Source organism: Bos mutus, chromosome 3 (assembly GCF_027580195.1).
Source record: "Bos mutus isolate GX-2022 chromosome 3, NWIPB_WYAK_1.1, whole genome shotgun sequence".
NCBI lineage: Eukaryota > Metazoa > Chordata > Mammalia > Artiodactyla > Bovidae > Bos > Bos mutus.
This window is the reverse complement of record NC_091619.1, coordinates 9112555-9128596: the sequence shown is the minus strand read 5'-3', so window position 1 is coordinate 9128596 and position 16042 is coordinate 9112555. Positions and strand designations below refer to the sequence as shown.

At 44.2% G+C, this 16042-nt stretch overlaps 1 protein-coding gene across 1 annotated transcript in view; it reads left to right on the top strand.

The window, feature by feature from the left end:
• The window catches only part of LMX1A (LIM homeobox transcription factor 1 alpha), a 175802-nt gene that overhangs the window by 117201 nt on the left and 42559 nt on the right, over positions 1–16042 (top strand). The window contains exon 4 of the mRNA XM_070363132.1: positions 2001–2233. Within this exon, the coding sequence (XP_070219233.1) occupies positions 2001–2233 (233 nt within the window). The remainder of the gene's footprint in view (positions 1–2000; positions 2234–16042) is intronic.

Here is a 16042-nt window from a genome sequence, read left to right as displayed (position 1 = left end):
AAGGAGAGCCTTTGACCAGTTCCTGTTAAAGCCCTAATTCGTTTGCTTAGGTTGGCAAACAGTGTCTGGGGACTTGGGGCTGGGGATGAACTAGGTGGATTTTCTGTCTAATACACGACATCCAGCATTGGGGTGGGGAGTAAAGGCCATCGTTCCTGGGTCGGGTGTGCCCTGAAATTCCGACTTGAAGAGCAGAACCACTCAGAGCAGACAGGGGAAGGGAGAGGGCATGGGCAGAGCAGTGGAGACCTGGAGCTCTGTTTAGAGGGCTGTCACATACCTGCTTAGTGGTGAAAGAGCCAGAGCAGTCCCTGAACTGTCCCCCCAACCTCACCCCCTTTGTTGAGAGGCAGAAGGCAAGCATATCAGGATGGGTGTTTCTAATGATCGTCAGGTGGTCAAGGGGAGGGGCAGGCTGGTGTCGGGGCCCGAGGTCCAGGTTAAGAGTGGGACTGCATATGTGCTTCTCATCCTGAGCTGTGGTGAATCCCCTGCAGGCTGCCTCTGTCCAGAGCTGTTCCCTAGCAGACTCGCAGGAGGTGGCTTCAGCCCCTTTTCCAGGCCTCGGTTTCCTTCACCTGAAGACACGGCCTTCCTCTCTCTTGTGCCAGCTCCTTTCTTGGTAATTCCTCCTTACCCACGTCTCCACTCTACCCTCAGAACCCTTCTCTTTGTCCAGGAAGTTGCCAAGATAAACACGCTGTGCACGTGTACGGATGTGGCCCTCTACTAGTGTAGCTGCAGGACTGAGATGTGATTAATTGTTACAAACAGGCTAGGGCTTTATGCACCTATTTTGTGTTCATGAAGCACTGCTTCATATCATTCTTATATTCTGCTCCCTGAAGGTAAAGCCCTCTGGGTAGACATGATCTGTTTGTTTCTTTGTTTGCTGTTTCTCTCACTGTTATGGGAGCTCTGTAACAGAGGATGGAGACCGAGGATGAGGACTTTGTTTTGTATTCTTTGGGCCTGCAGCAGACACTCCAGGAGACTCTTAGGATGTGAATGCTGCTGGGGCGGGGTTTCCCCCAGCTGTTTCTTCCCGCTGTTAAGACACAGAGTGTCTGGTGTAGTGTGTGGTGGGTGTTTCTGAATCAATGAAAGAATGAATGGGAAGAAGACTAAATGAGTGAGTGAGTGTGTGAAAGGACTTCTGACATGGGACTGGCCACACTTAGGCTGTCATGGTGGAGGGCCTGTCTATAGAATAATGCTCTGGACCAAGATTTATTGAATGTGCTATAAAATGCAGATTGTCCTGCTGACTCCCTGACAGTTAGTTGTCTCCTCTTCTGTGTTCTGGGACCCTCTGGTTATCTGGACATGTCTGTCTTTCTTATTAGCCTGAGCTCATTTCTGGAAGGGAATTCTTTCATTAACCTTTATATCTCTAGTATCTACTGCCTCCTCCTGGCATAGATGGACACCCTCTTCATGGCTGGATGAAAATAAGTGAAATGAGATAGAAGTCCTGAAAGCTGGGCTGAATCCACTGAATATCAGGCTCGGAAGCTGGGATGCAGTTTCTCTTTCAAAAATTAGATGACACCTCAGAATGCCCTGGGGAGCTTGTTAAAAACTCACGTTCTGGGTCCCATCCGTTTGCTTGCGACTGGAGTGGGCCTGGACCTTTTTGTTATTGTTATTTTGTTTGAAAAGTCAGCCCTGGGGGACCCTGGGCAGCCTGCCTGGCACCAGTCTGTAGAGCATCCTTTGGGAACACTTTGCCATGGAGCACACCAAATACACTCTGGGCTTCAGCTCACATTTCCTCCAAGGCTGCTCATCCTTTTTTTCTTAAGCCTTTGAGAGAGTAACTCAACTGAATTCTTTGGTTCAACCTCCTCAGGGAATAAAATCACCTAGATTTAAAGCCTATTCCATTCCAAGTCTCCTTATCCCAGTTCTTGAAGTTCCTTTCGCGACTGACTTGAGGGAAGACTTGGGCCTCAGCTGTCTTTCTCACAGACCTTGCTTTACTTTTTCCCTGCTGCTAGGCTGTTTGCTGTCAAATGCGGGGGCTGCTTTGAGGCCATCGCACCCAACGAGTTTGTTATGCGGGCCCAGAAGAGCGTGTACCACCTGAGCTGCTTCTGTTGCTGTGTCTGCGAGCGGCAGCTCCAGAAGGGTGATGAGTTTGTCCTGAAGGAGGGGCAGCTGCTCTGCAAAGGGGACTATGAGAAGGAGCGGGAGCTGCTCAGCCTGGTGAGCCCAGCAGCGTCAGACTCAGGTGAGTGATGTGTGGTGGGCGGGAAGCCAGGGGCTAGGAGAGTGGGTTGTAGTGGCAGTCTAGGTTGCTTTCTCCCTTAGAAGGCCACCACCAAGGCACCCTGGTTCCATGACAGGGCAGTGCTGTGCATTCCAGCAAGTTTCTTTATGAGTTCAGAGTAAGTTCTTATCAGTCAGGTATTGCTGTGATGGTGCTATGTAACAAATTACCCCCAAATTCCTTGGCATACAACCAGAAACATTTATTCACACATTTGCAAGTCTCTGGGTAAACAGAAGTGACTCTGCTTCACGCTGACAGTCTTCAAGTCTCCTGGGATCTGTTGATCTCTGCTGACCTTGGCTCTAGGCTATAGACCAGGTTCAAGTCTGCTGTGTGACTGGGTTCAGGCTTGAGAAGCAGCAGCCATGAGGCCTGATCTCCTGGCAGTGGTAAAAGTGCAGGAAGGCATGCTTTACCATTCAATCACGTTTAAAGTTTCTACTCATATGACAGCTGCTAGCACTGTGCTGGTCAAATCAAACCAGATGAAACCTGAAGTCTGAGGAGGGGAAATACACTGCATGCACCTCAAGGCCCAGACAGGGAGATGCATAAAACTATTAAGGAGAACGATCAATGGGAACCAGTAATTCCGTCTGCCACAGTCATGCTGAACTGCTCGAGCCTTTGTTTCCTCACCTGTCGGAAAGCTGGATTTTAACTAAGGTTTGGTGGGTGCATTGGAGGAGGAAATGGCAACCCACTCCAGTGTTCTTGCCTGGAGAACCCCAGGGATGGCGGGGCCTGGTGGCCTGCCATCTATGGGGTCGCACAGAGTTGGACACGACTGAAGTGACTTAGCAGCAGCAGCATAAAGAAAGGATTTAGAATATATTTGCTTCACTCACCTAAGACTCACACACCCTCCCTGCAGAGGTTCAGAAACTTTCTGGATTGGGTTTCACAAGGCCAGAGAAATTTCAACTGCCCAAGTGAAGTCAGTCCCATGGGGCAACATTTGTGTTAACCTGGCCTCCCTTTTTGTGGAAGAATCTATATCACATGAGGGCATGTCCCTGTGAACTTAGTAGTTTTTGCCATTGCTGGTTCTAGTCAAGTTCCATACCACTTACCATGGCTTACAGGGCCTCTGGAATCTCACTGTGCTCGTCTCCTCAGCCTCAGGGCAGCCTCTGACCCCTCCCTCTACATTCAGCACGTATCTGTGTCTCCCACTGACTTCCACATCTTAAGAGTTTATTCCCTCTCTGCCTCTCTTGCTCACTCTTTAGTCTTGCCAGTGTATCCCTTAAGCTTCTTTCTAAGACTGACTTCACGGAGGAAGACTCTTATTCCCTTGTGCCTGGGGGGTTTACCCTTCACCTCTCCTGCAGTGACATGGATCCCACTTGATTGGGGTCACTTGTTTAATTGTTGTTCTTGCCAGAGAGCTAAACGCCATGAGGGACCGTGTGTATCTTTTTTTCTTTACTACTGTGTCTGCAGGGTTTAGCACAGGCCTGGAATGCTGAGGGTGCTCGATAAAATCTGTTTTAAAGGATAAATAAACACATGGGCAGAAGCCCTGTGGGTGATGCTTGAGTTCAAGAGCTTTAGAGGCAGTCAGCTGGGACCCTCACCTTAGGTATACCATACCACTTAGATCTGTGAGACTTTGGGCAAGTTTTGGAGCCTTTCCAAGCCCTCATCTTTATAGCTGTAGATCATGGTGTTGTGGTGATCACGGTGTTGTGGTGATCATGGTGTCTTACACTGAGGAATAAAGCATAAATGTATGTTAACAGTCTGGTGTTTAGTAAGTGCCAATGCCTGCTGGTGCTGGCATCGTCATCACAGTTGTTTCGTTTCCTTTCCCTCCTGAGGGTTGGTTCTTCTTGCCTGACTCTGCAGCCTCAGGTAAGCTGATACCAGGACAATCCCAGCTTCTGTTGGGTTCATTGGACTTCAGTTTTCCTGTACGTTTTAATTTGGGGGAAGTTTCTCCCTATTGAACATCTCACTCTGGGGTAGCCGGGCCCATGCTAAACAGCTGCTTAGTAGATCAGCTCATCCTGTCTTTTCCTCAGGTGCCATGCTGTACCCAACCACTGGGCCTCCTCTGCACCATATTGCAAAATCTTCAAATTCACAAGGGGTTAAGTGCTATGGGGATCAGAATACCAGCATGACCTTAGGAAGACATGCAGACCCAGAAGGACATACCATTCTTTCTGACACGGAAATAAATGCTGTGGTCTAGCCTTTCTTGGTATACAATTGTGTGACTCTTGGTGACTGTTTTCCAATTACAGATTTTAACTGGGGACAAACAGTGTGTCTTTAGTGTACTGCCTCCTCCCCACACACAAAGACAAAAAGAAGCTGGATCTAAGCACCATCAAAAGTGCAGTGTTCAAGACTTGTGGTTGCCCAGGGGAAGGTTGGAAGGAGGAGGGATGGACTGGAAGTTTGGGGTTAACAAATGATGCTATTATATATAGAATGGATAAATAACAAGATCCTACTGTATAGCACGGGGAACTGTATTCAACATCCTGTGATAAGTCATAATGAAAAAGAATTTTTAAAAGAATGTATATATATATGTGTGTGTGTGTGTGTGTGTGTGTTATATATGTGTGTGTGTATGCGTGTGTTTGTGTGTGTGTGTGTATGCGCTTCCCTGATAGCTCAGTTGGTAAAGAATCTGCCTGCAATGCAGGAGACCCCGGTTTGATTCCTGGGTCAGGAATATCTGCTGGAGAAGGGATAGGCTATCCATTCCAGTATTCTTGGCTTCCCTTGTGGCTCAGCTGGTAAAGAATCTGCCTGCAATGCCGGAGACCTGGGTTCAGTCCCTGGGTTGGGAAGATCCCCTAGAAAAGGGAAAAGTTACCCACTCTAGTATTCTGGCTGGGAGAATTCCTTAGAATGTATAGTCCAGGGGGTTGCAAAGAGTCAGACACGACTGAGCAACTTTCACTACACACACACACACACACACACACACATGTATATATAGGGCTTCCCTAGTGGCTCAGTCAGTAAAGAATCTGCCTGCAGTGCAGGAGACCCTGGTTCAATTCCTGGGTCAGGAAGATCCCCTGGAGAAGGAAATGGCAACCCATTCCAACATTCTTGCCTAGAAAATCCTATGGACAGAGAAGTCTGGTGGGCTACAGTCCGTGGGGTCACAAGAGTTGGACACGACTTAGCAACTAAATCACCACATATGTTTGCATAATTGAACTATTTTGCTGTGCAGCATAAATTGACACAACATTGTAAGTCGATTATACGTCAATTAAAAAAATAGTATAATGTTCGGAGCAGACAAACTGCAATAGATCAACAAGTCCACTTCTCTGGCCACATTTTTAGCAATGTTTCCTAGTTCCAGGCATTTGTTTTTGAGGCTGATATTGACAAACTAGAGCTTTCCAGTTCACTTATTCATGTACTTGCTCAGTAGGTATATCTTAGGTACTTGCTTTATGCCAGGCATGGCGTTAGGCTGTAAATGACAAAAATAGTCCTCAACCCATGTCAAATTAAGGAATAGTAGATACTTAGGCTAGAGAAGTAGAGACTAAATGGAGATATAATTATTGACTTCAAGTGGTTGGACTAAACCTGTTCTTTTTTTACCTAGCTTCAGAGAGAATTAGAATTCATTCAATTCTTTAACAAAAACCATAGAGTGTTTATACTATAGATGAAGAGACAAAGGGAAGCAATTTTGACTTGACATAGGGAATGTTATGATGTCATTCTAATTATTAGGTCTAACACAGTATAGATGGTTGGATGGCATCACCAACTCAATCAATGGACATGGGTTTGGGTAGACTCCAACAGTTGGTGATGGATAGGGAGGCCTGGCATGCTGTGGTTCATGGGGTTGCAAAGAGTTGGACATGACTGAGCGACTGAACTGAACTGAACTGAACACAGTCTAACTGCTTCCCCGGTGGCTCAGCGATAAAGAATCGCCTGCAAAGCAGGGGACATGGGTTCAGTCCCTGCTCAGGAAGATCCTCTGGAGAGGGAAATGGCAACGTACTCCAGTATTCTTGCCTGCCACCGGGTGGCAAAAGAGTTGGGTAGGACTTAGCAACTGGTCAACAGCAACAGTGGAACTGCTCAAGAATCAGACTGTAGTTGTTGAAAGTGATATCGGCTAGGTGGGTGGGGAAGATGATGCCCTGTTGCCCGCTTCAGCTCTAATAATCTATCATTGTTTTTTGCAGCTTTAAATAAAATGACATTAAGGTTTTAATCAGAATCAAATATCTTGTCTACCACTCACTTTGTCAATTACATAAATGTTGCCTGTCTTCCGGCATAAAAGCCGCAAAGCCAGAATTACTAATGAGAGGACCAACTTCTTGAGAATAGGGTTGCAAACTTTAATTCTTTTGTTCCTTTAAGAAGGCTTAGCTGATGCCAAGGAAAAAAATGATCAATAAATACCTAATGAGTTAAATTAAATCTTCAAGGAAAGAAGTCCACCTCAGCGCTTTAGAGAAAGCAAACTGTTTTAGGATCTGTCCCCATACAAATACGGTTTCTCCTCTCATTTCTGTCCTGAACACTTTACACATTGTAGGTGCTTGATAAATATTTATTGAGTGAACGACTGGATGACTGTCCTCTTTAACATTTATATCAATAACTCGAAGACACTGAAGGCAGGTTTATTCAATTAGCAGATGGCACGAACCTGACAGGGAACACCATCAGGTGACAGGTTTGTCAGCTGATATTTGCCATGTTCAAAAGGATTTTGACAAGCTACCAGAACAGTACAGAGTCAGCAAAATGAGATCTAACCACTGCATTCCAAACTTTAACAGTATTTATATGCTACAGGGCCTCTTTCCATGGAATTTCACGTGGGGTTTTAGTTGATCATAAAGTCAATAGGCACCAAAAAGACTATAAGCTGCATTACTGGAACTAAATTGCTAGAACTAGAACTATTACTGGAACTAGAACTATAATAGCCTGAACTTTATCCACTTCAGACACCCACCAGGAGCTCTCATTCAAGCCCTGTTTGAGCCTGTCCAACCACAGGGAGTTCCTGACCTCACATTCTGAATGTGGATTGTCAAATTGTTCCATTGAACCCAAGTATCTATTTCCATGTGTAACATTAGCTTTGGCATTAGTTCCTCTTTCAGGAACTCAAAGAATACAGTAGTCTCCCTGACATGTGACAGCCCTTCGAGTTAGAGACAGAGTCCCTTCGGCTCCCTAAATCTTTTGTTTTTTTCCTTATTCTTTCACTATCCCTTAGAAAAGACTCTTCACTCTGTCTATAAAAATACTGTATTCTCAAAAAAAAAAAAAAAACAATGTATTCTGTTTAGAATGTACCACAGCAGGGTATAAAATCTTCCATATGTAGTCTGAACTGGCACCGTGTTATTATCACTGCTTGTCAGGGATATCATATTCTATTGATGTCACTGGCTTTTTTGACCCAGGGAAGAAGGTGGGGACTTGGGGGCTCACTATACGCAGTCATGGCTCCTGGCTTGTCAGTGTTGCATTTCCTAATTATCTAGCCCTCTTATTGTCACATTTCTTTCAACGTCAGAGTTCATCTAAGAATGTCTCATATAGTGGTTTTTTAAAACTTTCAACATTTTGAAATAAAATTTTAGATTTATAGAGCAATTGCAAAGTGGGACAGATATTCCCATACATTCTTTGCCCAGTTCCACCTAATGTCAACATTTTACATTTAAATGTACATTTTGATAAATGTACCATGTAAACCAAGAAATTAACATTGGTTCGGAACTATTAACTCTAGCTTATTCAGTTTCAAGATATTTCCTGCTAATGTCTTTATTCATTCCAGGATCCAATCCAGGATACTGCATTGCATTTAGTTTTGTGTTATATTTGTGTTAAATTGCCTTTTTTCCTTCATTTTTGAGATCACCAGAAATGCCTAGTCAGAATTTCATTTTTGCCCCTCCCTCCAGCTGTATCTGTTATGTTTTATTTCCTTTTAGCATCTCCTATCATGGGATCAACCTGTTTTTTTGCTTAGTTGTTTTGGGGTTTGTTTGCTTACCACTTTAAAATTTTCTCAACTGAAGAAGAGAATGCATTTTAGATTGTGCTGAGGATTTCTTCCTTGCCTAAGATTTCCTTCCAGGATTCAAACCATCACACCCTCTTGGTTTACCAGCTCTTCCTTGGTCAGACCAAAATCCAAGAATAGCTGGCCCTGCATTCCTTCTTAAAGTCAGCAGCCTAAGGCAGGATTCTGTTTGATGTTCTGCGTCTATAGAGAGATTTTCCCAGAAGAAGCCTGGGTCATGAAGTCCCATCATGAGAAACCTTTCTTCAAAGCAAGCATTATGTTGTAGATGACAACAGCAATTCCATCAACAGCCTCTGTTGATCCACTGGTCTGGACTGCACTGAAAGGCATATGGTGCCTCTCTCCTTATGGTCTGCATCCACCTGGTCCTAATGCAGTGCCTGGCATGCGGTAGGTACCCAGTAAATGTTTATCTATCATGTGAATAAGTTACCTTTGTCCTGTTCACGTTAGCGTCTGCGATCCTTATCAGACAAACACTAACCTCCAGTATGACTTTCTTGTTACTGGAGCAGGAGTGAATATTCCTCACACATACCGGAGTTTGAGAATCCTTCTTCCTTCTTAATTTTTCTTAGGATGTGGGATATTGCTGCTTGGAATGATTCAGATAAGTCTTACTCTTCTCATTGTGGAATACATCTCTCCTCTTCTGAGTCAGGTTCATTACTACTAATATTTAGATGCTGGTTTTCATTTCCTTCTACAACCTTGGAATTGATTTTTTTTTAATTCATTACAGAAATATTCCAGCCTATCTTGGAAGTCTTCTTGTTCTTCCATAAATTAGAATAGAGAGTCAGTGGTTACCTCATGAATTCTGGAAAATGCTCCACTGTCCTGTGGGATTATCTTGTCAGTTCATAGTCATGAATTTTAAAATGCAAGGAAAAGTCAGTGGGCTCTTTGAGTTAGACTCCTTCTCCACATTGTAGTACAAAGTGCTTGGGACCTAAAGTTAGACAGGTCTGAATTTGAGTTGTGCTTATACTCACAAGCATAGTGACCTTGGGAAAAATTATAGGCTTGGCAAAAATCACAGCTTGGAGATTTACAAAATTATAGCAGGTTTGGTTCCAGACCACCTTAATAAAGAGACTATCTCAAAGTGAGTCACAAGAATTTTTTGGTTTCTCAGTGCATATAAAAGTTATGTTCACACTGTACTGTAGTCTGTTAAGTGTATGGTGGCATTATATCTAAAAACATAATGTCTATGCCTTAATTAAAAAATACATTACTGCTTAAAAAATGCCCAGTTACAATAGTAACATCAAAGATCACTGATCACAAATCACCATAGCAAATATAATAATAATGCAAAATTTTGAAACACTGTGAGAATGACCAGACTGGACATAGACATGAAGTAGGCAAATGCTGTGACAAATACAGCCTAAATAGACTTGCTCAATGTAGGGCTGCCACAAACCTTCCATTTGTTAAAAAAAAGCAATATCTGCAAAGTGCAGTAAAGCGATACACAATAAGATGAGGTTTGCTTGTACTTCTCCTCTATAGGACTCTATTTCTTGATCTGTAAAAGGGGATTTTAACACTTTTGTGAGTTGCTGGAAGAAGTCAGAGAGGTAATGGGTATCAACGGTGTGAAATTTGGTGCATGTGTGCTAAGTTGCTTCAGTCGTGTCTGACTCTTTGCGACCCCGTGGAGCCCACCATGGGATTCTCCGGCAAGAAGTCAGAGTGGATTGCTTATATCCAGTAAATAGTATCAGTATTATCTACTGGTGCAGAGGCTAGCATACTTCTGGATAGCTCACAGCTCATAAGCTTATTTCCCCAAAGATCTATCATTTTACAAACGTCTCATCTTCTGTCTTTGCACTTCTATTTTAGATGCTTCTGGATAGCTGACCTGAGGGCACCTCAGGGCGGGCCTGTCACTTGGGGTGGCTGGGGTGATGGACTGGAGAGGGATCAATTCACTCCTTGGGCCTTCGTGTCTCAGAGGTGCTCTCCAGTCTCTGAATGTTGTTCGATCCAGCATTGCACCCTGGAAAGTCAGTTCAGAAGAGCAGGAGGAAATGGTCTTGCAGTCACCTCTGGGACTCAGTAGGCGTTTCAAGCAAGAATGGGCAGGGCATACTGAGCTTAGCCCCCATTCTTTCCTGTAGCACTCACCTTTGGGTCCGGGAAGGACACGAGCCGGACAGTTACCCATTAGAGAATTCATTGTATTCCTGCAGGGACCTCCTCGCATTGCTCTGTTACATGCCATGATCTACTTCTGTCCTTCAGGCAGCCACCTAACCAACCTTAATCCAACAGATACTTCTTATGAACCCCTATGCTTTGTCCAGCTCTGCGCTAAATGCTGTGTTTTAGTTGCAGGAAAAAAAAAGGGGGGGGGGCAGAATTCAGAAAAACATCTCAAAGGCAGCACCCATATCGGGGGTACAATGAGGCCAACCTTGTTAATATACAAGGGCTGAGAGCTAGGAAAAGGGACATAGTCTAGAGATCAGCCTTGTCACCCTTTTCGTTAAGAAACAAGGGGGTGAGCCACTAAAACTAAAAGCAAAAACAAAACATCTTGAGTAGATGTTAAAATACTCAGGTAAACATTATTCTTGTTAAGAAATACATTTAAATTCTGTTTTATATTTTCTTGTAAAGCAGTGTGTTCAAGATTCCTCTACAAGAGCATTTTCTTGAAAAATTTAACTGTGGCTCAGTAAAAATACTTTTTAAAAGCCATGCCCTATCATACACATTCATGTGTGTATGTGAAATAAAGTTTCAACACCTCAATTGACTTACTGCTTAACCTACATGCTGATATTACCAATTACATTTGTTTTTTTAGCTCTAGTCTTAGGCTACTCTATTAATTTCATAATCTATTTATGGATCATGGCCTGAAATTTGAAAAATACTGCTTCACAGGGCAATTACTTTCAAACCTATTCCCAAGTTTTAGAACTATAAATCCTTTGAATCTCAGGCCAATAAATATGTTTTAATCTTCTGCATATACCCACACTGTGTCAGGTACTAAGACTAAAACCAAAGACACAGAAAGTATTGTCTGGCCCCAGAGACTTGGCTCAGTGCCTTGCATAGAGTAAACATGTGATAACTGTTATCTGTTTTCATTTTTGTTGGTATTATTAAGGAGACATGAAGAGCACACATATTTATATCATGACTAGCACAAAGGTCTTCATGGACATTTTTGATTTATTAATCTGGCATCTGTGGAAAGCATGCAAGAGGCAGATATAATTGCCTGAGGCTCTCAGGTTTTTTCCAAAATCAAGTTTTGTCTCTTGTTAGTATCACAGCCATGATACCAGAATTATTTGTTGCCCTCAGTCTGAGGCTCCATGCTTCTTTTCTCTTCTGAACCTTTGTCTTCTAGTGTATTTGTTTTGTCTTCATGTTATAGATGGAGAAATAAGGACACAGGATACTTGAGTCAGAGGTAAGCCAAAATAAGAACTTAATTCTACCAATTACCGAGTCAGGACACTTGATACTCAGCCCTTGCTGTAATTGTGAGTTGGGCAGAGTTTATCTTCGGTGCTTGAAAAGTTACAGGCAATACATAAATTGAGATGATGATGCATTATCTCTTTTCCACTGAACTGTAATTTAATTTCAGATATGTGCTCTCACTTAGTAATTTTGGTTAAAAACCATACTTTAAAATGAGCACAATGGCTGCAGATCATATTTCATCTGTAATAGTGTTCTGTGTGCATTCAGTCCCTGTAAGAAAAACAGTTGGTCAAGTGGACAGTTGATCATTGTGATCTTTGCATGGTGATGATGTTATCACTTATGGACCCTCACTCTGCACACGACATTGCCTTAGGCATTTTACATGAATGAACTGACCTAACTGTTATATCAAGCTGATGAGGAATGTTATGATTATTCCCATTCTATAGATTAGGAAGATAAGCACAAATTATTAATTTTCTTAAGTTCTGTAGCTAGTAATGAAAAGAGCCAGCATTCAAACACAGGCAAAGCAGCTCTAGAGCCAGATTCATTAAGCGTTAGGCTGTGTTGCCTGGTTAATAAAAATACGTACACGTATATTAAAATTTTGTTCTCATGTTTCACGGACAGTTCTCCCTGCTGGTTATGTCAGGGCTCCAGGTGTTCAGTCAGACTCCCTACCTGAGAGACCCCAGCTGAAGAATCTTCACACACGGTAAAAACAAGCGATAAAGCAAGGAGATACAGCGATAAAAACAAGATTTCAATTGAGGCTCACTCTTTCAAATCGAGCACAAGGTTGCCTTCTGTCCTCACCTCTGGTCCTTCTTTAATAATTAACCCCTATCACTGTATAGCATATGCACAGCTTTTATAAGGAAGTAGGAGGCTTGCGCGGATGCAAAGCAAACATGGTGTGTGAATGTGGAAGTACTTTAAAAGTTTGCTTAAGATACTATTTTTTTGTGTGTTTGTTTTTACGACTACTCAATACATTTCTATTCTGTTCCCTATGACTTATTTGATGACAGCAGGAGAAACCAGTTGCTTTTTTTGTGCAGATGAGAATTATCAGCCATGCAAACCAGAGTCCTTGTGAATTAAATGGATAAAAGTACAATGGTGGAATAAATCAGTACACATCAAAACTTTTTCTAACAGGCTTCTACAAGCTGACCTAGAATATCCTACCATCTGTTTAACCCCTTTTTCAGAAAAAATGCACTTTGATTTGTTTTTCCAGTAGCAGTGATGAAATTTGTGCTTCTATCCACCTTTTTATTGGCTCCTTTTGGGGTACAAGGGCGGGGCTTTGCGGTGTGACTGGTGTATGCTAGGGGTGAAATCTCTGGCCATGCAGAGCCAACCCATGACTTTGACCTTTCATGACCTGAGCTAAATAATCAGATATTCATTTTCCTTTACTATCATGTATCAGTAGTAAAGACGGGGAGGAAGTACAGAAAAGACGCTGGTTTTCTTGCACCGGCATTCAGACTAAGCCCATCAACTTTTAGATTTCCAACCAAGAATTTTCATGCTGAGTCTGAAGAAGCTTTACTGAGCAAAAGGAAGAATCACCTCCAGTATTTCCATATGCCCTGGTAGTGGTGACCTAGGAAAAACCCAAAGTCCGCTTTACTAAGGATTGGTGGCAAACCAGATATGGCTTCCTTTGAGAACTTTTATATTTGATTCTGTGAAAGTATATGGAAGGCTGAGGATTTAAGAACCATTTGGACTCTTAGTTGTCTAAATCCAGCTTTGCACACCAGGATCCAGAGCCATGCTGTTTTCTTCTTGGGGATGTGAGCAGGGTTTTGAGTAGCATGTGCTTGTGTGCACTGGGGAGGATCAGTGGACCCAGCTGGTGTTCACGGCGGGTGTCCAGGTATTCCTTCTTAGGAATCCATAAGGATGGGAAAGCAGTGAGTGAACCAACTCAGCGTCCATTCATCCACAGAACGGTGCTGAGTGCCTGCCTTGGGCAAGGACTGTGTTTAGGGCATGGGGGAACATACAGAAGTGTGTGAGGTTCGGCTGATGAGCAAATAGTGTGGAGCACACAGAGTAGCAGCCTGTTTTAGGTGGTGCACTGAGAGCTCTGCTCTTACGTAATATTCTAACAGGCGGTGGGGCAGGCCAGGGGAGGGGAGGCAGTCCATAGCCATAACCAAGTAAATAGATAAACCAGATTGTATGTTCAAATGAGAGTTACTCTTCAAAGTAGTCACTCTATATGACTTATTCTACTTATGTATTAGAAAAAGTACTTTGGATTCCTGTGGAGTGGGCCTTGAGGATTTAATAAGTCTGGGGTGAAAGCTCCCTGGTTGAGTCTGATGTTCAGACTCAAGGTTGAGAATCACAGGTCCAGCTGAAGGTGAAGTTCAGGGGGACAGAGTGGGGGCTTGTCAATCGGCTGTGAACCAGAGAGAGTCTAGAATTAAGACGAAAGGCAGCTTTTTCAGTAGAGTGAGAAGGGTGATGAGATTTAGTAAAAAACAACAAAAAAATCTAGTTAAATTTGAATTTCCCATAAATAGTGAATAATATTTTTGGTATGACTATGTCTTCTATCATATAAAATCACTGTTTCTCAGAAATTCAGATTCAACTGTGTCCTATATTTTACCTGTCACCTCTAGATGTAGTAAGAATCTAGTGGGGAGGGTGGTAACTAACGGGATGTTGATTGGTGCTGGAGACTGCACAGGTGTATAAATAGATGATCGATCGATTGACTGGTTGGTTGATGCTAGCCAGTTAGGGAGAAATGTAGTTCTGTTCCCAAGACACCCGACTTCTCATTTCTCTTCTGTGTATGGCTTGGCCGCAACCAGGCACGAGGAGGCTCCCTCTCTTGGGCCTCGGAGGAAGGCGGCGGCGGGTGGGAATCTTCCGTCACCTTGGCAACTCCCTCCTGCAGTCAGCTCACAACACTTTGAGTGACGCCCCCTGCTAGACGCTTACCCGCCCCATTTCTTTTCTTTCACGGTCTCTCTCTCTCGCTCTCTCTCTCTCTCTTTTTCTTTTTTTCCCCTCCGAGTGCTCAGGCTGAGCCAGCGAGCCCAGGCGGGGCTCCCAGTGCCATCGGGCCGGGAGGGAGCTCAAGGTGCCGGGCGTCCCAGCCCATGCGGGCAACGTATTCACCCGCTCCTCCCAGACCCTTGAGAAACGTACAAGGGCGAGCGCAGAAACACACACCGACGGCAGTTTTATGAGAAAATGCAGATAAAGAGCCCGGCGGTAGGGCCATATGTTCCCCATAATCTCCAAAGCCGTCACTTCAATTAGAGCCTCCCCTGAGTTCTAATGCCCAGTCCTGAGTAAACAAGCCGCTCTGAAAGCAGAACTCGGTTTCCAATTAAAAGTGTACTAACATTTCTCCTTTCCTTAATTCCCGCCGAGCAAAGCCCCGCGCGGGCGGAGGCGCGCCCGGGTCGCGGCGAGGTCGTCGCCGGTCCCCGCCGCCCAGCGCCGCCGCGTTCCCAGGTGACGTCAGGCGGGCCCGGGATTAGGGCCCACCCTGCGCTCCCCGCACCCGCGGCAGAGTTAATTAAAAGTAATGCCACGGTAAATCCGCCGCGCTCTTCTGCTGAAGCCGCCTTCGCCCCCCGGCCAGCCTTGGAGGGAGGGCCTTCCGAAGCAGGTGCTGGGGATTTGCGTCTGTGAGAGAGAGTGTGTGTGTGTGTGTGTGTGTGTGTGTGTGTGTGTGTGTGTGTGTATTTGTTTTAAGAGGGGCGGGCATATTGTTGCATTTTCGAGGCAGAGATGACCTTCCCCCTTCCCCCTCTGCCCGCTCACGTGCACTCAGAAGGGGACAGACGCACAGACACCTGCCACCTGAACTGGGCGTTCCCTGTGGTTCCCAGGCGCCCTATGCGTCCTGGATTGGATTTTGTTCCTGGGACACAGGACTCCTGCACACTGGGGTACAGATATCACTTACTGAGTTGTCTCCCCCCGCCCCCGTCCTTCCGCGACCTTGAGAATTTCTAAGGGCATGAATAAATGGTGGCCAGATCTGAGGTTATTAAAATAGCAGGAAAGCAACTTAACACCAACTGGCGTTCTTTCGGAACTCTTTGGAGGGCTGAATTTGAACCTTGCAGACCCTTCAACCCCTACATTATGGCATTCTATAATATGTATATATATATTACTGGTTTTACCGACACTTTCTGTTCAGCATAACTGCTTGAAAGTTGCCTGGTTTAAAATGGGAGAGTGAT